Genomic DNA, 23,418 nt, shown 5'->3' with positions numbered 1-23,418 from the left:
TTTTAATTAATTCTTTTTTTAATTTTTAATTTAAAATTTGTTTATGTTCTTTTATATTTTTGTATATAATATATGTTAGTACTATTACTTCGAGTCTTTTTTTAATATTTTTATTAATTTTTTGTTTACTTCTATATTATTTTATTTCACTGTTTTAATTTTTTTTTGTTATTTTTAATTTATTTTTATTTACTTTATTTAATTTTAATTTTTTTTAATTTAAAATTTCTTTATGTTCTTTTATATTATTGCATATAATATTTGTTAGTACTATTACTTCAAGTATTTTTAAATTTTTTTTTAAATATTTTTATTAATTGTTTTTTAAATATATATTTTTTTTAATTTTGTAATTTAAAATTTATTTATGTACTTTTATATTATATTATACATATGTACATACATATAATATAATACATAATACATACATACATACCTCAAGTTTTTTTTTAATTTGTTATTAATTTATGTTTGTTTTTAATTTCTTCTATTTCATTTTATATCTTCTTTTTTAATATTTTTTGTAATTTTTTTTTAATTTTGTATTTAATTTATTAAGTTTTTTTGTAATTTTTAATAATTTATTAATTTGTTTCACTTTTTTCATTTAAAATTTGTTTATGATCGTATATATTATGTTATGTACGTTAGTACCATTACTTCAAGTTTTTTTAATTAATTAATTTTTAATTTTTTTATATTTTATTTTCTCAAAGTTTTTATATATTTATTTAATTTTTTTGGATTTTTTAATTATTTCTTTTTTTATTTAATTAATTTATTAATTTGTTTTAATTTTGAAATTTAAAATTTGTTTATGATCGTATTTATTATGTTATGTACGTTAGTACCATTACTTCAAGTTTTTTTTAATTAATAAATTTTTATATTTTTAATCCTTTATTTATTTTTTTTGTTTTTTTAAATTAATTTTTTTTTTTTACTTGTAATTTTTTATTTAATTTTTTTGCATTTCTAATACATTTTAATTTTTTTAATTAATTAAATAATTATTTTTTTAATTCAAAGTTTGTTTAGGTTCTTTTATAACATTTTATATAAGTTTAATTTTTGAATTTTGTGTTTTTATTTTTAATTTTTTATATTTTATTTTATATATTATTTTTTTCAAATTTTTTTTTTTACTTTTTTTAATCAATTTAAGTTTTTATTTCTTTAACATTTTTTAATTTTTATTTTTTTTTTAATTTTTTAATTAAATTTTTTAATTTTTAAATAAGTTTGTTTATTTATTTAATTTAAAATTTGTTTATGTTTTTTTATATATATATTTTATTTTTTTAATTTTTGTCAACTCATTAATAGTCATTATTAAAAAAAAACAAGCGTTTGAATTGCAGCCAATGAAAGTTTGTAGCTTGTCATACTTTGTTGATATTGCTCTTCAAATTTTGTCTGTCAATGTTCATTCAATAAGTGTCATTATCGGAAATAAAGCGTGCAATGCGAGATCACCTGACAAAATGCCGTTTGATTGCCCGGCAATAATTGAATTAATTAACTCTGATTCTTTGTACATTGACGGTTTTTAATTTGTTTATGCCGCTTACATGTTTATTTCACGAAATTTTTCATTAATTATATTAATTTTTAATTTTGTGTAATATTTTCTAATTTTCTGTTTTTCATACAATTGAAATAAAGTAAAGAAATATAGAATTAACTAAAAATTGTACAAAAAAATAGTTATGAATAAGGGCAAAAGTGCAACTACCAGCTGATCAAACACCACCATTGCAAGTCAAATTTGACGATTACTGACAACTTTAAATACGATTTAACTTTAAATACTATTTATAGTGGCTCAAGAACTTTTTTCAGGCACGAGTTTATAAGTATAATAAAACTTTTAAATAATCGCTTGATGTTTCTTTTTTTGCATAGCTTAGTATACTATTTTAGTACAATTTTTGGCTAGCCACGCCAATATGTGGAAAAGCTTTGAGCATAATAACTCGCTCCAATTACAAAATCAAGAAATTAATTTATGCGCAAAGAAAATGCGAAAATCTGAGAGACACGCGTATGGCGAATATTTGTGCTCGGTGTTTTCATCGTTCAAAAACATGTATGTGGGTGGGTGTAATTCTAATGTGTTGATGAAAGTTTTCGACCTAAAAATACATATCTACATATTTCGTGATACATATAGTACATATTTTGTGATGTTTTTGTGCTGAAAATCCGTAAATAAATATGCTAATACACATATTGGCATAGTTTTCAATATATATATATATTTATACCCTAAATAAGGTATTTTAAGTTTGCATCGAAGTTTGTAATAATCAGAAGGAAACTATAAAATTCATATATGAACTAACAGCGTGACAAGGTGAGTCGATTTAGTTATGTGCCTTATTGTATCTGCCTCTTTGTGTATAGGTGAACTAGTCCCTCAGTTTTTGAGCTAGCGACCTGAAAATTTTCAGACGTTCTTTTCTCCCCAAAAAGCAGCTTATTTTTTTGGAATCGCCGTTATCGCAACACTTTAACACTTAGCTGCCATACAAACTGACCGATAAGAGTCAAATGCTTGTAAGGAAAACTTTTTTATTTCCGAAGATATCTTCAGGAAATTTGGCATGAGTTATTGTCCAAGGCAATGCTACAATCTCCAAATATTTTATTCAGATCGGACCACTGTATCATATAGCTGCCATACAAACTGACCGATAAGAGTCAAGTGCTTGTATGGAAAACTTTTTTATTTCCGAAGATATCTTCAGGAAATTTTGCATGAGTTATTGTCCAAGACAATGCTACAATCTCCGAATATTTTATTCAGATCGGAAAACTATATCATATAGCTGCCATACAAACTGACCGATAAGAGTCAAGTGCTTGTATAGAAAACTTTTTTATTTCCGAAGATATATTCACGAAATTTGCCAAATATTATTCTTCAAAGTAACGTTACAATATCCAAAGAAATTGTTCAGATCGGACCACTATAGCGTATAGCTGCCATACAAATTGACTGCTGAAAATTAAGATAAATATCGTTTTATATATGTTATAATGTTATTATGTTTTAAGAAATGCAACTGTGTAGGGTATTATTGCTTCGTGCAGTCGAAGTTAAGTTTTTTCTTGCTTTTTATTTATTTTTATTTCTAGCACGTGTTGTGCGCCGTCAAAGGGTTTCTTTGTGTAAATATGTTATATGTATGTATATGTAAGTCTATAATATTTCATAACATATTAATTTAGGTTTCAAATTATTTTATATATTTTTTACTCTGTATATAAAAGTATAAACAAATTGCAAAAAATTTTATATACTATGCTATGTATATTATGTTTGTAAAAGTCTTTGCAGTTAACGAACCAAACAAGCTAAAAATAATTTCTGTGTACACAGTTTTTGAGATATCGCCACGCAGTGGCAGTCAATAAACCCCTGATTTTGTTTTCATAAAAATGTCAACCTAGCACACACCTATAAATTAACATACACACACACACGCACACAGAAAATGTCATATTGCCCGCTTTGTTTTTTATAATTTCGCTCTCAGTTTATGAGATACTCATGCCCACAGGCGAACAAACAAATCGAGTTATACAAAAATCGAGTTTCTTGTTGCTGTTACAATATTGTGTGTATCTATTTATAAACTGCAAATTATCGCTTTTGCAGACACTTTATTGCTTTGTTGTGTTGTTTGCCTCTATCCATTATTTCATAGTTCTCGAGATACACGCACGAATTGTGATAAGTGCGCGCTTTTGAGTGTCAGATTTTATAATGAAAATTTAGCAAATGCTCGTATATATGCATATACACACATATATACATATATGTAAGTATGTGCGTTGGCATGCGGTTTGTAGGTTTGCGGGCAAGTACGCGCACTTTTGATAAGAACTGTAGTTAGCAGCAATTAAATGAGGTGAATGTTTTATATGCACACAGGCAGACGCATACTTAGAAGCACATACATACATACATATATGTACTTATAAGTCTGAGAGATTATGGCTAAGCAAATAAGAATGATTGCTGTTGAAAAGGAAAAAGTTCACTATTCAAGCGCATTTTTACTTAAATTGTAGTTGAAGTGTTTGAAGTGCACGGTATCCAAATGGTACATTTATAATTATTAATTTCGATTATATAATCCAGGCAATCAGTAGGAGTGCGTACTCGGTAGTGTGCGAAAAAATTGCACATAATTTTGAAAAAAAAAAATTAATTAAATTAAAAAAAATTAAGAAATAAAAAAAATTAAAAAAAAAATAAAAAAAATTAAAAAAAAAATTAAAAAAAAAAATTAAAAAAAAAAAATTAAAAAAATATAAAAAATGAGATGAAAATATTAAAAAAACATTCAACAATTTTTATAAATCTGTAAATATTTTCTGCCTTTTTGATCTTACATAGTTTTTGTGTGAAAAAAAGCTGAACATAAATTTCAAAAAAAAAATTAAGTTTGAAACAATTTAAAACATTAAAAAAAATTAGATAAGAGAATTAAAAAAAGGAATATATAATAAATAAAATTAAAAAAATATATATATCAGCAATTTTTATAAAACTGTAAATATTTTTTACTTTTTCGATCTTACATAGCTTTTGTGCGAAAAACTGAACGTATATTTGAAAAAATAAATAAATTAATTAAATTTTTAATAAACATTTTTTCCATGTTCAATGAAAATTCAAATATTTATTTGCAGTTTTAGATTTAAAACAATTTTTTTATAATAGTTAAAAAATTTGGTCTTTTCTTACAACAGTTTTTTAAAGGCAATTTTTTTAATTTTTAATATATGTATGTACATTTTCTAATTTGACATATTGTTCTTTTTAATTTTTTTTTTTAATTTCAATTAAATTTTTTTCTGTATGTACTGATACTGTTAAAAACAATTTTTTTCCATAAAAACTATTAAACTAATTCACTTAATTTTAGATTTAAAATTCGTTTATTTTTTAGATTTGAAATTCGACTAACTATAGATTTTAAAAAAAGTTTTTTAGTATTCAAATTTGGTTATTTCTTGCAATAGTTTTTAAAGAAAATTTTATAGAAAATTTTTTATATTAATTTTTGAAGTTTAATAGCTTTTTTTTAATTTCAAATACATTTTTGTTCTGATATAAAACCAATAAAAACATTTTTGTTTTGAATAAAAATTATAAAATAAAATTAAAATCTGAGGATTTGATTTTTGATTTAAAAGTAAATTTTTTAGTATTAAAATTTGGTTTTATCTTGCAATAGCTTTTAATTTCCATTTGTTTTTAATTTTGTTTCTTAATTTTTTGAATTTTTTTTTAGTCTTTTAAATTTGGTTTTAATTTTTTACTGAAATTTTTTTCGAACTAAATTTAAAATAAATTTTTGATTTGTTAGAAACGATTTTGGTTGTTAAAATTATTAAAAAAATTTGATCATCTTGTAAATTTGAGGATCGATTTATATAGATCTAAAAATAAAATTTTTTTGCACTCAAATTTGGTTTTCTTTGTAATAGGTTTTTGTTCCCAAGTTTTTTACTTTTTGTTTTCAAATTAAAAATTTCACTTCACAAAACTTTTGATTTGCTTTGGAAAGTATTTAATACTGGGAAAGAATTTTAAATTTTAAGTAAATTTACATTTTTCATTAAAAGTGTTACAAGAGAAAAATAGATGTACTAAATAAATTCTAAATATTCAATAAAAATATTATAATTTAACAAATTAAAAAAAATAAAATAATTAAAAAATAAATATAAAGAAAATTAAAATAAAATTAAAAAAAATTAAAAAAAAGTTAATAACAAAAATTAAAAAAAAATGTATAACAAAATATTAAAAAAAATTAGGGGTCGGGAGAACATCGCCTTTCCAGTGATACCCATTTTATCCCCGAAATCCGGGGATGCTATTCTAAATCCCAGCCAACATTAGATTTGAGCATTTAAAATTAGAAGGTATTTCATTTTCATTTTATAATTATTTTCAAACATTTTATATCAACAAAAAAATATTTTCACAACTTTTGAGTTTATAGTCACTTTTATCAATATAGTTACATTAAAAAAACGTTTTTTATTTAATACCTTATATAAATTTATATTTTATATTTATTTTAAAACATTTTATATTTTCACCAGAAAAAAATTTCACAACTTTTGAGTTATGTAATAGTCACTTTTATTAATATGAAATACACACGTTTAAGGCAATGATGCTTATTTAAATTTTTAGGTATTTTTATATATTTTTTTAAAGAAAATACTATTTTTATTTTGAAAATATTTTTAACAAATTTTAATTAATATACATTTATTTTTGTTTAGTTTTAAAAATATTTCTGTTTTCACTAAAAAAAATATTTTCTACAAGTTTATAGTCGATTGTATCGATATAAAATACATCTAAACCAATGATGCTTATTTAAATTTTTAAATATTTGTAAATATTTTTTTAAAAGAAAATATTATTTTTATTTTGAAAATATTTTTAAAAATTTTAATTAATATAAATTTAGTTTTTTAGTTTTAAAAATATTTGTTTTCACTAAAAAAAACTATTTTCTACAAGTTTATAGTCAATTGTATCGATATAAAATACATTTAAGTCAATGATGCTTATTTTAATTTTTAAGTAATTTAATATTTATTTTGAAAGCAAAATATTATTTTTATTTTGAAAATATTAAAAAAAAATTTAATTAACAAAAAAAATATTTTCTACAAGTTTATAGTCGCTTGTATCGATATAAAATACATTTAAGTCAATGATGCTAACTTTAATTTTTAAGTAATTTTATATTTATTATAAAACAAAATATTATTTTTATTTTGAAAATATTAAAAAAATTGAATTAAGAAAATAAATTTTAAAAATATTTCGGTTCTCACTGAAAAAAAATTATTTTCTAAAAGCTTATAGTCGCTTGTATCGATATAGAATACATTTAAACCAATGATGTTTTTTTTTTATTTTTAAGTGATTTTATATTTATTATAAAACAAGATATTATTTTTATTTTTAATTTTTATATTTTCACAAAAATTATTCGTTTTCACAGCTGCATACATACAAAACATAAAAAAAGACGTATATGTGTGTATGTAATAATATTTATATTATATATTTCGCTTGAATAAATTCTAAATAATTACCTAATAAATTACAAAGGATTTGCACACATACATATATACTTCGTTTATTATTTGTGAATTTTTTCGATTTTTTTTCACGCTCAAAAACTGCTGAAACTCATTTTTTTAATTTTTTTACACTTTAATTTTTTTTAAACGCTGAAACTCACCTTTCTGGAAAATATTTCCCTAAATTTTGAACTCCGTTGATTTCATAAAATGTCTGCAATCTATTATATACATTTATATGTATATAAATATGCAAAAATTTCGAATTATATATATTTTTGTTGTATATTCATAAATATCGCACAATTGATTATGCCACAAAGCCACCAAACACGACGAAATGCAAATAAAACCGCAAATGATACTTTTTGAGTGTTTATAAACAATTAAACCGTACGCATGGTGCAGAACAGCGATTTTCGATTTGTTTATTTATTTTTTTCTATTTTGCACACTTTTCTCAATTTTTGTGCAGACTTTCTAAGCGCTTTGTTAATTTTTTTGTTTTAGTTTTTATAGTTATTTATTTTCTTTTTTATTTATTCAATTATACAAATACGCTTTTCTAGTATTGTTATCAATTACCACATTGTTTGGTCGCGTTTCATTTAAAAAACAATTGTTTGTGCGAGAATTACTTTCGAACATTTCCTGTCAGCGCTTTGCAGCATTTCGTCAATTTCACACACACACCGAAAACGAAATTATAATAAAAGCCACTTCTATTTTAATTGTTGATTTCCCGCTTTTCTGCACGGTCAAGCGTATACGAGCTCGTCTACACACAAATGAACTGTTATTTTGTGAATTTTTCAACACAAATTTCTGCTTTGCAATATTTTTTCAACGGCGAAAACTACCGAACCACCTGTACGCTGTGGCCGCGCGCTCAAACACAACTGTCAACGAGCCATTGCGTTCAACAGCTCGAAAACTAAACAAATATACCTACATATGTATGTATGTATATATCACGCGCACACACACACACGCATACACTCACCCACGTGCGGCTGGAGACCCGGCAGACGAGTGATCGTACAGATGAGCCATTTTTTCCGCACCGAAGCGGCATTTTAATCTCGCGAATATTGCTGCCTGCGGCGACCAGCGATAAAATGGAAAGTGTAAACGTGTATATGTGTTTGTGTGAGAGAGAGCGAACGCGAGTCAGCAAGAGACAGTTAATGTAACAGTAAATTAATAAAATGCCGAATGGCTGCGATACCGACAGGTACCGCCGAGCAAAACTAAAAACTGCCAAAAGCGCCGCACGCATGCACTGCTCGACTAAAAAATACATACATACATATGTACAGGTATGTGTGTGTCAGTAAACATTTCGACACTCTTGCTCTCAAACGTCCGTCAGCCTGTTTAGTTAGCGCATAGTCTAGTCTTATCAAACGCGGCAACTTTTTGACTATTTAGTGACTACTGATAAAGCGCTAGAGCTACACACACACACACACTTGACATAAATACATGCATAGAAACAACAACAACAACAACTCGCTTTTATAAAAGTAAATATATATATTATGCACGATACCATGGGCAATAGCTTGTAAACAATGGAGCGTCGAAGCAGCATGCAACAACAACAACATATGGTCGACAAAAGTAAAAATATTTGTATCTTGGAGATAAAATGTGATTGGTGGGCGCTCTGAAAAAAGTAGCAGCCAGCAACGGCGCCACGAGTGCGAATATTTTGCACACGAACACGCACACATATGTACATACATACATACAAAAGTGCGTAAGCGCTTACTAGACGCGTTTTTGCTGAGGCGCATGTATGAAGTGTGAACTATGGCGCGTCTAACGCACCTCGCATTATGTGGGGAAAGAAAGGTGTGTACATCGTGACAAAAAGGTACCTGGAAATTGCAATTAAATTAAATATTTATTTTACCGCCTTCAGAGTAAACCCCACCAGTTGTATTACACTTATGCCAACGATTTTTCCAGTCCTCCAAACACTTTTCATAAGCCCTTTTTGGGATGGCCTCCAGTTCCTTCAGACAATTTTGTCTTATCTCTTCGATCAAAACGAAAACGGGTTCCATTCCGATGATTGTTGCCTTGTTTGCATGACAAACTCATCGGCAGTTATAATGCTCTCCATAAATGAGGGATTGGAATTCGCACGATCAAGCTTGTCCAAAGAGACCTGTTTACGGCACTTTTTTGAAAAAAATGTTGGTTTATCGGTACGAGTCGCGCAAGAACGCGTTTCATACCCAAAATATCCATCAAAATCATTCGAAAGGACTCGCGAGAGAGGTCGAGCTCTCTTGCCATCTCTCTCACGCTTGCCTGACCATTTTCAAGCACCATTTCATTCACATTTTTAATATTTTCATTAGTTGAAGATGTCAAAGGTCGACCGAGGCATGTCTTTAACGATCTCTCGACCGTCTTTGAAAGCTTTGAACTTGTTTTACACTCGTAGGCTTGGGTTTTTGATAAAACTGAATCATCGTAAGCCTTTTCCAACATTGTCAACGTTTCCGCACACGAAATTTGGTTAGAAATACACAATTTGAGACAAGCTCTTTGTTCGATATTTTCATCCATTATAAAACTCGCAACGCACTACTGACGTGTACCGTTTAATATTTATTTTCTAAATGGATTTCAAGTTTAATAAGTTTTTAACCCAAAAAATAACGAGCCTAGAACTCTTCTTTTCGCTTAGTTCTCATTTTCTGTATGGATTCCATGTCAAAAAACTGCTGAAAGCTGTGAATAGCTTGAGGTAATACATTAATTTCACTAACAGCCTTTATTGAGATCTGTTCCAAAGCGATCGGTATGGCTTCCGAATAATTTATGTCACCACTCCGTGTCTCACTAACGATCTCCTCCCTTCTACAGAGTACGAGTATATAGATAATCCTTTGGAATAGAGCTGTATACCAAAAATCGTTCTTGACAAACTTATCGTCTGTTATAAGCAGCATCGCTGGATATTGTTCGAACAGTACTGATTAAGCGGCACCATGTGAATTATGATTTAATGTCTAACACCTGGAGCCAAATCAGAGTCGCATACAATATAACTGATCTCAATACCTTTGCGCCCAAAAATCGGCAGCTGGAAGGCACGCAAACTTTATTTACCTTCATTCTCGATAATGTCTTTAGAATTTCATTATTTTTAACTGTCTGGGGTATCTGTCACTTTAATTAGGTAGATACATTTTCCATTAGTAGCAATATAGCTAAATTTGGAAGCAATTTTCTATATAAATTACACTTTACTAAAAAGATTTTGTAATGCCATTTACCAACACTGTCTACTTATCGAAGCATTTTGAAGTCTGTAGTCTCGGTAATTTCTTGTGAGCTCCAGAGACAGTAGTTAGGTTTCAATTACACAATTTTTAAAACAGCATCTCTTCACTTGTTTTGTATTGTAGCGCCACGTTCGAAGCTCTGGTTTCGTTGTAGTCTCGGAAGTTTTTTTATGTTTAATAATAATGGATCCCCAATTTTATTTTTTTGGAAAACTTTTTTTCTGAATAACACGAAATTTTATGTCGTTTTAATCATTGGGTGTGTAACACAGCTAATTGTTAGCCTAGACTCAAACCATTTTAAACTCATAAAGGACTAGAGAGGTGTTCTTTTTCTAATTTTCAAAAGAAAACTTAATATTTATTCATTTTCTCATCAAAGAAATGTACAAAAACAGTTTTTTGATATGTTGTCTATTTTTTTTGTTATCTCGATGGATTTTCTTTACGTATTGTATCGAAATCTCCAAACTTTCAGCAGTTTTTTCTTAATTTTTTTATAGTTTCCTTTAGATTTTTGTTAATCTGAGCTTAAAAGTCCAAAACTCAACATAGAACCAAATCACTTATTTAAATGTGAGGTTAGAGACGAAATTTTTGTTTGACTTTGTTAAAAATTATGGAAAAAATAAGCAAAATCGTTAACTTCGGCTCCACCGAAGCTATAATACCCTTCACAGGTGAACTTCTTATAGCCGAAAAGGATCTAAACACATTTTAATCGGTAAGCTATATATTATAGCGGTTCGATCTGAACAATTTGTTGTTGATGACTTGATTTCGATCGCTCAATTTGTATATGGTGATTTGATATCTTAAAGTGGTCTGACATTCTATAGTCGTCCGACAATTGAGCAGCTTCTTGAGGAGAAAAGGACTGTGCCGAACTTCAGTTCGATATCTCCATAAACCGATGGACTAATTTGCGTATATGAAAATCGAAAAACGGATAGATGAACAGACGGACAAAGTAAAATCAACCCAAAACGTCACACTGATCATTCAAATATGTTTGTACATATATACTTTATGGGGTCTCCAACGTTGACCTTTCGGCTATTAAAAATCTCGTGGCAAACTTAACATAACCTATTCAGGGTATAAATAGACTTATGTGTGCATATATATCTAGGCATTTGTCATTTTGTTACTAAGGCAACCCTATCTAACAACTTTTTGCCACAGACATTGGCAGACAAAATAGTCGATAAGCGTCATTATCGTCATTATACATATGTTTTTCTATAAGTGCATTAACACTTATTGTCTATCAGCTAATCGATTAGCGTGTAGTATGTACATATCTGTCGCTTTGTTTTGCCCAATTTCACAAAGTATGACAAAAGTCGGCGGCTAAAATTAGGGAGTCATGAATAATTAGTTGAAACATACAGTTGGGCACAAAATAATAGTAGTATCAATATGAAAAATATATTTGGCTGTATGTGGTAGCTTTTCTGGTTCATATGTAAATGACGAGCTGCAATAGCGGTACACATAACGGGATACTCACGATAAAAAACGAAAATGATGAATGAAACAGATTATGAAATCAGTAAAACGCGCATAAAAGGAGTCGGAAGAGTGACGAGGTTAAGACCTATACGAATAGACTTGAAACCCATGGCCGAAAGCGAAAGATATCCATTGCAAATGATCCCAGTGTTACTATTCTGTTATACTATGTACTGAAATATGAAAATTTTGTTATTCTATAAACCATTTTTACTGAAAATATAAAAGCGATCTCGTACCACATAGAACACTGCTATTTTTTGTGGACAACTGTATGAATATATGTATATACATATATATGTATATAAATCAACGCACATATTTGTATGACACTGTTTGAGGTCAAAGTGCGTTCAATGTTATCTGAAAATTTGTAAATATTTATTTGTGGATAACTTATCACCAGCCGAGTTTCATTCCTTATTCTCTGGCATAACAAAGAATCTTATTTTTATAACGAGCTCGAGCATATTATTATGCGTTTTCAATGAATGTAGATGTACAAAAATATGTAAATATATACTAAAATAAGTAAGGGAGAGCTGTAACCGAAAATTTTATACCATTGCAATTTGAAAGAATGAAAACAGCGGATAAACCTTCGGGTGTACCAAAACTTTACATTAAGCTAGAGAAAACGTTAACTTCAGCGGCACCAAAGCCAAATATACATATACTGATCCGATCTGAACAATATATTCGTCGATTTTAGTGTTGCCTTGGACAATAATCCATGCCGAACTTCTTAAAGATATCTTGTACATACAAAGGCTTGCTTTTGACCGCTCACTTTGTATGACAGCTATATCTTATCGTGGCCCGATATCGGCGATTTCGTGTAAATAACAGTTTCTTGGAAACAAAGTGCTTTATTTTTTTACATTATCAGCTCAATGACGTTTTTGTTTACATTTAGCCAAGTCCACAACCTTTGTTTATATTTTATGGGGTGAATAACCGCTTTGTTTACATTTGAGACCAGTGAACACTTGAACACTTTGTTTACATTTAGCCAAGTTCACAACCTTTGTTTACCTTTTATAGGATTAATGACCCCTTTGTTTATATTTTGTAAGACCAATAACCCTTTTGTTTACATTTGTGGTCAGTGAACTTTTTGTTTACATTTGAGGTCAATGAACTTTTTCTTTACATTAGGCACGTCCACAACCTTTGTTTACATTTAGCCACGACAAAAACCTTTGTTTGCATTTTGGGTCACTTACGCATTTGTTTATGGGGCAAATGAAACCTTTGTTTACATTTGGTGAGGTCAATGACCCTTTGGTTTTGAGGTCAATGAACTTTTTATTTACATTTAGCCAAGTTCACAAGCTTTGTTTACATTTAGCCAAGACAAAAACCTTCGTTTACATTTTGGATTACTAACCCATCAATTTACATTTTATGGGTTCAATGACCGCTTTGCTTACATTTTATGAGATCAATGACCCTCTTTTTTACATTTGGCCGAGGTTTGATTTTGAAATTCAATTCGTCTCATCATACTGATCATTGATACAAAAGTCCATATCTACCTCGATTAGTCTTAGGCGATACAAACAACCGTTAGGTGAACAAAACTAGTATACTCTGTCGCGAGATGTTGCAGGAGTATACAAAAATTAACACTAATAAGTGCGAAATCTTTTTTCTTTCAATTCTGTTTTGAAAAAGATTTTTTGCTGCCTAATTTTTCTCTCTGCAAGCATGTTTTATGTTTCGTCAGCAAAAATCTTTTCTTCGATAAAAATGAAGCTGCTTTGCAAGTCATAAATTTTACACTGATTAGCTGGGATTTTCTAGAAATTTACTACTTTTACTTGAGGATCTCCCGTTTCTAGCAAAGTATTCTTCACTACAGTGCCTTTAGCACCTGACAACTTGTTATCAACTCTTTTGTTATCTTATTTTCCGCTAAATCTATTTTCAGCTCAAAGTTATTTCGAAATCTATAAATTTAAATTGCTGTTTGCATAGTTGCAACGATGAGGCATTTTTTCTAAAATTAAAGCTTTCTTAGGTATATATATTTGTAATACTAATTGCGGTATTTAATGCCGATTGATGTGCTTCCTGTCATTAATATGCGAAGTGTTAATTCACAGGTGTGAAAATATGGCGTTTTTTCAAAATAATACAAAAATCAATACATAAAATTCTAAGATTTTGTAATATTCTCACAAGTAGCGAAGCGTGGCCGAAAGCCTGTCGGCAAAATCTCGTCCGGTTGGTTGGCATATGCAAGCCACTAATCGTTTGACGTTTGATATTAGTGTTTGCTGACATAATATTAAAGCAGTTCTTAGCGATTTCAAAGGTATAAAGACAGAAGTGTCAGAATTTTGAAGTCTACATATCTAAAATCTGCTTTATTGCCAATTCCAGTGCAACTAGCTTCTGTACTCTTCACTGGAATCAGAAAGAAAATTTGTAATCAGAAGATTCCTCGGAGCATTAAAAATATAATAATTTTATATAAAAAATATATGTACGTTTGACATATGAAATCAGTCTGCCATTTCTAAATCAAATACGATAACAAAAAATATATACATACATATATACATAGATTTATGAAGATATGATTACTTACGTGTCTTAATAATTTGTTTAATGAGAGATTCCATTATTTAAGTTTATCTAAGATAAAGTCATCCAGTTCATGTTGCCAGTAAGAAAACATTATAAAATGTGTGTGTTTTGCACTAAGCACGCAAGTTAGTAACATATCCAGCACTAATCTGATTTACTCATGGACCTTTGCTTCTACGTATACTTGTATTAAAATTAAAGAAAATATATTTAGGGTGTGAAATCAAAAACATATATGTATGTATATCGTTGATAACCCAGTTTTGTTGTTATGATTTAACAAAAAAAAAATGCAAAAGAAGGTTTTTTTAACTTTAACAATTAATAAATTAGTTCAAAACTTTTTTTTAAACATTTAATAAATCTATTTTTTAATTTCATTTAAATTTTTTTTAATCTATACTTATTATATTTGTTATAAAGTTTAAATTAAACATTGAAAATAAATTAATTACTGAAGTTTTCCTTTGCTATAGCAAACCCCTACCCATTTTTTATTTATTAAAATTTTTTTACACTCCTCGCTTTTTAATTTATTTATTTTCATTTAATTTAATCAATGAAAAATCTTTTTTAATAGTTTTTCATTTCACAATTGTTTTTAGTTTAACAATTTTCCGTTACATTTAATATACAAAATATAAAATGTCAAGCAATTTATAATAACGCAAGCTTGGCAACACGTTCCATAATTTTTATAGAGTGGCAACGCGCGATCAGCTGTGTTTTTGTTTATTGTCGGCAAAACGCGAAAATACAAAATTTATACATATATTACAAAGTGCAACAATTTACATTTATCTGTAAAAGCATTTAATTTAAAAAACTCAAAATTAGCGAGGCAAAGGATAAAACCGCAAAGAATGAGGAGAAAACGCCTGAAGAAGCACCAACTGACGCTAAACCAGCAGAAGATATTTCTGCAAGCTCTGCGGACAGCGCACTGGATATAACCAGCGAAAGATTTGATCCATTACGCGCACTCTATGCGCCTGAGTACCGCATCAGTGAGAAACAGCCTAAAGTGTTATACCAAAATCTGGCAGCTTTTGAAAGTGCATTTAAACGTTTCGGCATTATGAATCTGAACAAACGTAATAACACAGTCGTGAATAAAAATCCACAAAAAAAGGAAGATGCGATGAGTGCTAAACCTGGCAGCTCAAAGGAACGCCAGGTCATAGCTGAGGAGGCACAGCAACGCCGTTTCCAGGCACATCAAATGCCTGTAAAAGGTAGAGCACGCAAGCAGAAGGATACACACAATATTTTATCATATATTGATGGCGTTACTGGTCCAATGTTAGCATTAAGACAGTCCATGAAAGAACAGCGACGTGTACGCGTTATGGTGCGACGTGAGCATGGTATTCGTGGTAGTTTAGAGGGTGTGCTAGTATGGTTTGATAAATTCTGGAATTTGTGGTTACGCGATGTGCATGAAGTTTGTCAGCGTCGTAAATATGGATATAGTGAAAATAAAATGTGTGGCGTGCCGCAGGATTGCACATGGAGATTACAGGAGCTTGGCATTGAATTGCCAAAGCAAGAAGTGAAGAGTATTAATAGAAAAAATGTGGAAATCCGTAGGCACCTACAACAGCTATTTGTGCGTGGCGAACAAGTCGCACTTGTAATATTACTGCCAACCAACAAAAACACTACGTCATTGCAAATGGAAACATGAAAGTTATTAATTTTACAAAAAAAAAATAATTAAGAAAAAAATAACTAAGTTATACTGTTTTATAAACTTTATTTTGATACAAGTGAATATAATATTAATTAATAAAAATTGTTTTCTTTTTTTATCGTCTCATAAATATTTATTTATGACTTTCTATAACTAAATTATATGTCAAACGCGTTGTTTATTGCAGTACTTCAGCAATCTTAAAAACTTTTCTCACAACTTCGAAATTCTTTATATTATAAATGCGACAGCGCGGCGGTTTTTCACCGCCAAGCGCCAGAGTAAATGGATCTTCGGGACTTTGCTTCATACATTGTAAGCGACCCATTTGGAAATCATGAGAATACACTTCTTTGATAGCGCTGGCATTGAAATCCCACACTTTCAGCATACCATCCGTGGATGTCGATGTCAACAAATTCGCCACATCCTTATTGAAGCACACACCGGAAATTTCTTCTTCATGCCCTTTAATTGACCACAGCAGTTGATTAGGTTGTCTCCTGTCAGCGTAATGTAGACTGCCGTCATTGGTACCAACAACAAAATGATTGGTATCAGTTGGGTTCCACAATACTTTTTCCACCTCACCGGGTATTTTCCATTTCACATAGTCACTATCTACCGTATCAGCATTGCGGCAATCGAATAAACGCACAATACCATCTGCACTACCGGCTAGAATACTTTGCGCTTCATCTGGATGAAACTCCAACGATTGAACTTTTTCTTCAAACGCCGTTATAGTAGTGTGCGGTTGGCCTTCATCTAAATCCCATAATATAAGTGTCTGATCTACAGAACCACTGGCGAGTATATGCTCAAAATGACGATTCCATGAAAGATCCAAAACTGCGTCGGTGTGTCCATAGGGTTCTTTGTGCTTCTTACGACTACCCTTTGAACCCAATTTAAATGTAGGTTCCATTGAATCCTGTATATCTAAATCCCAAATGGTGATTACTGGATCCATACAACCAATAGCGCACATGTTTCCTGGTTTATCACTACCAGGATCATGATTCAACCACTCTATGCATAGTGGAAAGCTAGGAAGTATAAAATCGTGATGTGTATATAAAGACTCCTCCTCTTCATTAAACACCCACACCTCCATGGAAGCAGCATCGTCCTGCACGTGTCCGACCAATATTAAATTGTCAGTGGGTTTTATGATTTCATCTTCTGCTTCGGAATCATTATCTTCATCTGGCAGCTGCTCGTTGGCATCAACTACAGAAGCAATATCAGCTGTTTTTGAAGTGCCTTCCGCGTCATAGTTATCGAAACCAAATTCATCGTCCGGATTACGATTGCCAGCGCTAGCTGCTGCTTCATCATCTATCTCCATATCGTCCTCGTGATCAATATCTTCATCATCATCGTCATCATCCTCACCATCTTCTGCGAGCGTACTCTTTGTGTCTTCAATGATACGCGCCAGCTCCGACTGTGTTAGCACAATTTTTTCTGGCCGTTCCTTAGCGACGCCGCGTGGCACAAAGCAAAGTGCGGGCACAAAATCAATGCTGGCCTCTTGAGGTCCGTCCGTCTCCTCCATTTTTAGCGAATATTTAGTTGCTTCGGCGTAAAAATTAAAACAAATCAAAAATGTACGCAGAAAATACCAATTGGTTGGAAACGTAAACACGTGCTTGTCAAATTTGTAAATGACATTTGTTATGAGGGTTTGTGTCTATGCTTTGAGTTAGTTTCGGAGTAACTAGAGGTATTCACTATTTAATGCGTATAGGTGGACGTTGTATATCTACATAAAATGTATCTAAGAAAATTAATAACAAAATATCCACATTTTGTATATTGATTATTAATTATATAATAGTTTTTAGTGTTCATTACTTATTAGTAACTCCATAAGCTCTTTTATTTTGAATTTAAAGAGAGTTTCGTCTTACTGTTCCAAAAAAGACTTTCGGTTTTGGTTAATTTGTGGTTTTGCTTTTTTATGCCTTCTATGAGTATAATAGTTGTTGTTGTTTTTGTAGCGTTAGAAAATATTACCCGAATTCTCGTTTCCATGACAGTCGGGTCTACTTAACCGAAACGGACCACGATTTTTAACCTGTCAATTAGGCAGATTTCTTCAGCTATAACAAGAAAATGTCCGCCTTCAGTTTTTTTACTTCAACTCGGACGGAAACACACCATATGATACGCATATAATTAGAAATGTTAAAAACCATGGTTGAATAACTACGTTATTCACCATTCTACCATATTCATCATATTATATTTTATTATCAAAATTTCTTTTTCCATATTTTTCGTATTTTCCAAAAAATTTAATTAATATGTTATAATACATGAAAACAGCGCGTCTACAATCAACGCGTATGGCAACGCGGCCCTTTTGTTCACTTCTCTACTTCGGTTCTCTGACTCAATGCTCTTACACTCAATTTTGATTTTATTTCTTCTCTTTCACATACAAATAACTAAAGGGAGCGGCGTTTTTAAATTGCATTGTTGTTGGTAAACACTTTTATTGTAACAGCCCCAAGCATCATCCGCATGTTGTTGTTCTTACTACTTGTAAACACATTTCGGTCGGTCGGTTTACACTTCTTTGCATTTTTGTTATTGTATTTACTACTGCTTTGTTTTTACTTTGCATTTGCTCATTTGTGTTTGTTATTGTTGGGGCAGCAGCTGCTTTGCTAGCACCAGCAACGATGAGTAGTCGAGTTGGATTTGTGAAAAATCGAGTTAAGTTCGAATGATGCGAGTGATCGGAACGGTTGTCTTGTTGGTTTAGCACGGATTCTCGTCGTCTTATTGCGTCCAGTGAATAGCGTGCTAGAGAAGCGTGTCGTGTTGGAGGCTAATTGGGAACGTACAAAAAAAAGTGCCGCAATTTGTGTGTTAATAATATATGAAATTATTTAAATACGGGTAGAATAATTGCGAAACGGTAGTAGTGCCGAAGGGAGGCTGTGTCGCGTATAACATAATTTAGGGCGGCCAAAAGAAGAAAACAGAACAACAGTGCTTGCCAGGAAGCAAACGTGTTTGTTGTGTTTTCGGTGTATATAATTATAATTCTTTTGGAATTGCCACTTGTGTAGTGTGTTGCATTCATGTTTGTTTGCGTTTCTTGTGTGCGAATTGTTTTTGTGTCGTCGCCGTGTTTGCTGACATTCGCTTAGCACTCAACAATTCACAGCTGTTTTGCATTTAATAATAATTACAATGTGGTATGCATTTGAATTGTGCAAGTGAAGTGTCTATAAAGTTATGAAAAGAATTTGAAAGTGTTGCAAAAAAAAGCAAATGTACATATGTAGTGGCAAATAAACAACAACATCAACAACAATTATAACTAATCACGCCAAGCGTTCCAGCATCAAATCAATTGCTGATGAATAAGCACAAAGCCAAATAAGTTAATAAGAAAAAAATCATACGAAGCGTATACGAATGCGCACGAGGAACGTAATAGGAAACCGGTTTACTAACAACAATAGTACTTACCATTAGCATCAGCAAAGAAAATAATAAATTGTAAATAAATAAGATAAAAGAAGATACTTTAAGGCGAACGAAGCCACCGAAACAGTGACCAATGCGCGTTTGAGGAAGTGTAAAGGCAAAAGGCAAACGACAAAAGCCAAAAGGGTAACCAAAACGTCTGCGCTTCAAACTAGTAAAATTTAAAGTACCTTCTCACATACATACATATGTGCATACATGTGTATGTACATAAAAAGCAAGCTTAAAGCAAAAAGTGCGCATCCGTTGCACTCCATCCTCGCGACTCAAACCAATACTCGATAATTCCGACGCGGCTTACAATAGGTGCTCTTGTTTTATTGGCGTCTTGTGGTGATTATCCCGCTGTCCGCGCTTTGGTTACACATTCGACGCAGTCTCAAGATTTCCGGGTCGTCACTGCGTGCGCCGCTTGCAACTGCACTGTTATGCCGTGCTGTTCACCAATATATTCCAGTGCACATTTTGTTAAGATTATTTGGCTGTAGTGTCTACGTCCACTATTCATAAACGTTCTCCCGCTGCTGCAACGTATTTTCCTCCACTTAATTACGTTTAGCGTTTATACTGTGCGAGCGTGTTTCGCGTGTGTGTAGTAACCGGTCAGTTGGAGCCGCAGGGCTAGTGGTTATAGAGCTAAAACAACAAGAAAATTAAGCAGTATAACAACAACAAATGCTGTAGTTAGCGTTCAGCGAATATAGAATGGCAAGATTTTTGTGTAAGAAGGCAGTGAACTCTCTCAAGTGAAAGAGATAAGCGCTTTTGGAAACATACCCACACATACAAATACATATCTAATATAATAATATAGTCAAAATTTTGGCTAGTTTCGTGCAAGACAACTGTGTAATCGGTAAGTTATGCATTCATTTTCATTAATCTCCCAACAATGTTCCACTGATCTCAATCGCTAATGACCACATACATACATACATATGAATGTATGTATGTACTCGTACAGCTAAATTAATGGCAACGTGTTGTTAAAATATTGATGAGTTTTGTTTGAGAAGTGCTGGTTGGCTTCTTCGATCTTTTCAGCTTCTTTTCTAATGGGTTTTGTGCTCTATTTACCAAATAGAAATGTGTTGCCAGCACGCAAACTTGAGCGGCTCAAAACAATAACGAGTAGACCCTTAATAGCTCAGTGTGTATCGAGAACCGTCTGAGTAAAATTTGATTTAGAAGTTTTAAATTTTGAAGCGTCTCATGCCGGATTTCAATAAAACAACCAAAACACCGTATTATGTATTTAAATGAGAGCAACAGACGTAAGGGACGCCGAAAAGAAATTATATCTATCCAAAATGAAACAGAGTGAGGGCTCATTTAGGGTTTAGGAGCTGCTGATTAGAGATGAAAAAAAGGTTTAAAATCGATTCAAAAATTTGAGGAATGGATTCTTGCGGGTTAAATAGGCACCATTAAAAGTGCTACCGACAGAAAGCGCTGCCGAAACTGTTTCTACGCCTAATTTCACGACCACATACTTGTAGAGCCGTAAAATATCTAATTCCAGTACAATACTTTACCTAACCTAAAAAATCTACGCTAACTTCGAACTAGACACGAGAAAATAATTAAAAGTATTTGGAAAAAGAAATGTTTTGTCTTCAAATCACTTAAAAATCGCATTTGCCATTTCATCCCTCTCTGCTGGTGTCTCAAATGAAAATACAAGAATTCCTCTACAAACCATAACTGCAATGAATATTGTACAAGTAGTTTGTAATATCCGGAGACGACAAGAAAATGCATTTATGCACTTTTTTTACTTTAATTTGTATGTTTGTAAATATGTTTGCTTATATGTGTTGTCTGCGGTTGCGTTGCGCGTAGTAAGAAGTGCGGGACATACGACTCATTCTTTGTACAGGCAGCTGGAGGTCAATACTTTCGATACATTTCAAGCAGACATGTGAGCCTAGTACTCTTAGCACAACTGTGCAAACATACATATTTACGAATACACATAGGAAATGTTTGTGCAGCAAGTGCTTTGGCTCGTAGTGAAGTGGTTCTTCTCATAGCCACAATCGCAGGCGTATGCAAAATGTACTTAAAAGTGCACACAGGTTCATTTCCTGCTCTGCACTGACTTGTATTTAAGAATGCAATGTTTTATACCCTGTACGGGGTATATTGAGTTTAGCACGATGTTTAAAAGGCACAGAAGAAAGCGGCGGAGCACCCATAAAGAATATATTTATGTACATACATATGTATATAAATGTTCAGTTTTTGTTTTCTCTCCAAGAAGCTGTTCATTTGTCGAGACAGCTGATATCGGACCACTATAACATGTAGCTGTAATACAAATTGACCGATGAAAATCAAGTTCTTCTATGGAGGATCTTCTTATTTCTCAAGATATATTCACGAAATTCGGCATATATTATTGCTCAAGTCAACGTTGCAATCTCCGAATGTAATGTTCGAATCGGACCACTATAGCATATAGCTGCCATACAAACTGGCTGATAAAAATTAAGTCCTTGTATGAAAAACTTTTTTATTTGAAAGATATCTTCACGAAATTTCTTACAGATTATAATCCCAGTCAGCACTGCAATCTTTGAACGATTCGTTCAGATTGGAGCACTACAGGGTAGAGCTGTCATACAAATTGACCGTTCATAATAAGGTTCTTGTATGGAAAACCTTCTTATTACTCGTGATATCTTCACGAAATTTCTTACAGATTATAATTCCAGGCAGCACTACAATCCCCGAACGATTTGTTCAGATCGAAGCACTACAGGGTAAAGCTGTCATACAAAATGACTGATAAAAGTCAAGTCCTTCTATGGAAAACCTTCTTATTTCTCAAGATATCTTCACGAAATTCGGCATAGCTTATTGTCCAAGGCAACACTACAAGATCCCAATATATTGTTCGAATCGGAGCACTATAGCATGTAGCTGCGGTACAAACAGACCTATCAAACTCAAGTTAAAGTTCTTTTATACCCATTTGGGTTATAAAAAATGCACATCTGAAGGGTATTATAGCTTCGTTGCACACGAAGTTAACGTTTCTTGCTGTTTATCTTAATATGGTATGAGTAATACAAGGTAGGCTATTTTTTTGCTTTGTGTGACTTAACATTTTCTTGTGTCTACTTTTTTCAATTTTTCCATTGGACTAGTGCTTTATTTTTACTTCATATTTTTTAATTTTTTTTTTTATTTTTTTTATTTTTTTAATATTTCTTTTATTTTTTTAAATTGTTTTAATATATGTTTTTTATATTTTTTGGTTTATCGTCTCTTGTTTTGCATAGCGCCTTGCAGTTTTTCCACATTTTGCACTAAGCGCGTTAGTTGACTTGCATTTCTTATTTAAAGCACGCTGCTTGGTAACTTCAAATGCAACTATTTATGTATGTACATATATAGTATACACAAATACTTACTTATTTACATACTTTTTTCATATATTTATATACCAACAATACGTTTTTTTTTCCAAATGACGCGCTTGCAACAGTAACTATTGCAGTTGCTGCCTTTTTCAATTGCTGGTTCAATTGTTTTTCTTGTTGTTGTTGCCTGCCATACTTGTTTTGTTTACCTTTTCGTCTTGCTGGTTGGTACTCTGGTACTTTGCTCGTTTGGTCTGTCATTTAAACCTAAACTGGTTTAGCTGGTTGACACTGCCTCGAG

At 31.2% G+C, this 23,418-nt stretch overlaps 4 protein-coding genes across 4 annotated transcripts in view; 2 read left to right on the top strand and 2 right to left on the bottom strand.

Annotated features, from left to right (window-relative positions):
- The window catches only part of LOC120770981 (zinc transporter 1), a 31,693-nt gene extending 23,677 nt beyond the window's left edge, over window positions 1-8,016 (bottom strand). The window contains exon 1 of the mRNA XM_040098723.1: window positions 7,293-8,016. The gene's annotated coding sequence lies outside the window, so the exon portion shown is untranslated. The remainder of the gene's footprint in view (window positions 1-7,292) is intronic.
- A 7,353-nt stretch (window positions 8,017-15,369) lies between these two features.
- Window positions 15,370-16,310, top strand: LOC120770789 (U7 snRNA-associated Sm-like protein LSm11; the record flags this gene model as incomplete). The annotated part of the gene is made up of 1 exon (XM_040098369.1): window positions 15,370-16,310. A coding segment is annotated over one exon (864 nt), but the record flags the coding sequence as incomplete, so codon positions are not given.
- A 20-nt stretch (window positions 16,311-16,330) lies between these two features.
- Window positions 16,331-17,901, bottom strand: LOC120771991 (periodic tryptophan protein 1 homolog). The gene has a single exon (XM_040100347.1). It carries the CDS (start codon window positions 17,798-17,800, stop codon window positions 16,418-16,420), a length of 1,383 nt encoding a protein of 460 aa, XP_039956281.1. The 5' UTR covers window positions 17,801-17,901; the 3' UTR covers window positions 16,331-16,417.
- Window positions 17,902-18,882: 981 nt separating this feature from the next.
- The window catches only part of LOC120770424 (serine-rich adhesin for platelets), a 164,691-nt gene continuing 160,155 nt past the window's right edge, over window positions 18,883-23,418 (top strand). Inside the window, exon 1 of the mRNA XM_040097873.1 lies at window positions 18,883-20,605. The gene's annotated coding sequence lies outside the window, so the exon portion shown is untranslated. The remainder of the gene's footprint in view (window positions 20,606-23,418) is intronic.

This window comes from Bactrocera tryoni, chromosome 3 (genome assembly GCF_016617805.1).
Source record: "Bactrocera tryoni isolate S06 chromosome 3, CSIRO_BtryS06_freeze2, whole genome shotgun sequence".
Lineage (NCBI taxonomy): Eukaryota > Metazoa > Arthropoda > Insecta > Diptera > Tephritidae > Bactrocera > Bactrocera tryoni.
This window is presented reverse-complemented; position numbering and strand designations above follow the sequence as displayed.

Excerpts from the sequence above, each read along its gene's own strand:
- LOC120771991 (XM_040100347.1), bottom strand. The coding sequence starts at position 17,800 with ATGGAGGAGACGGACGGACCTCAAGAGGCCAGCATTGATTTTGTGCCC.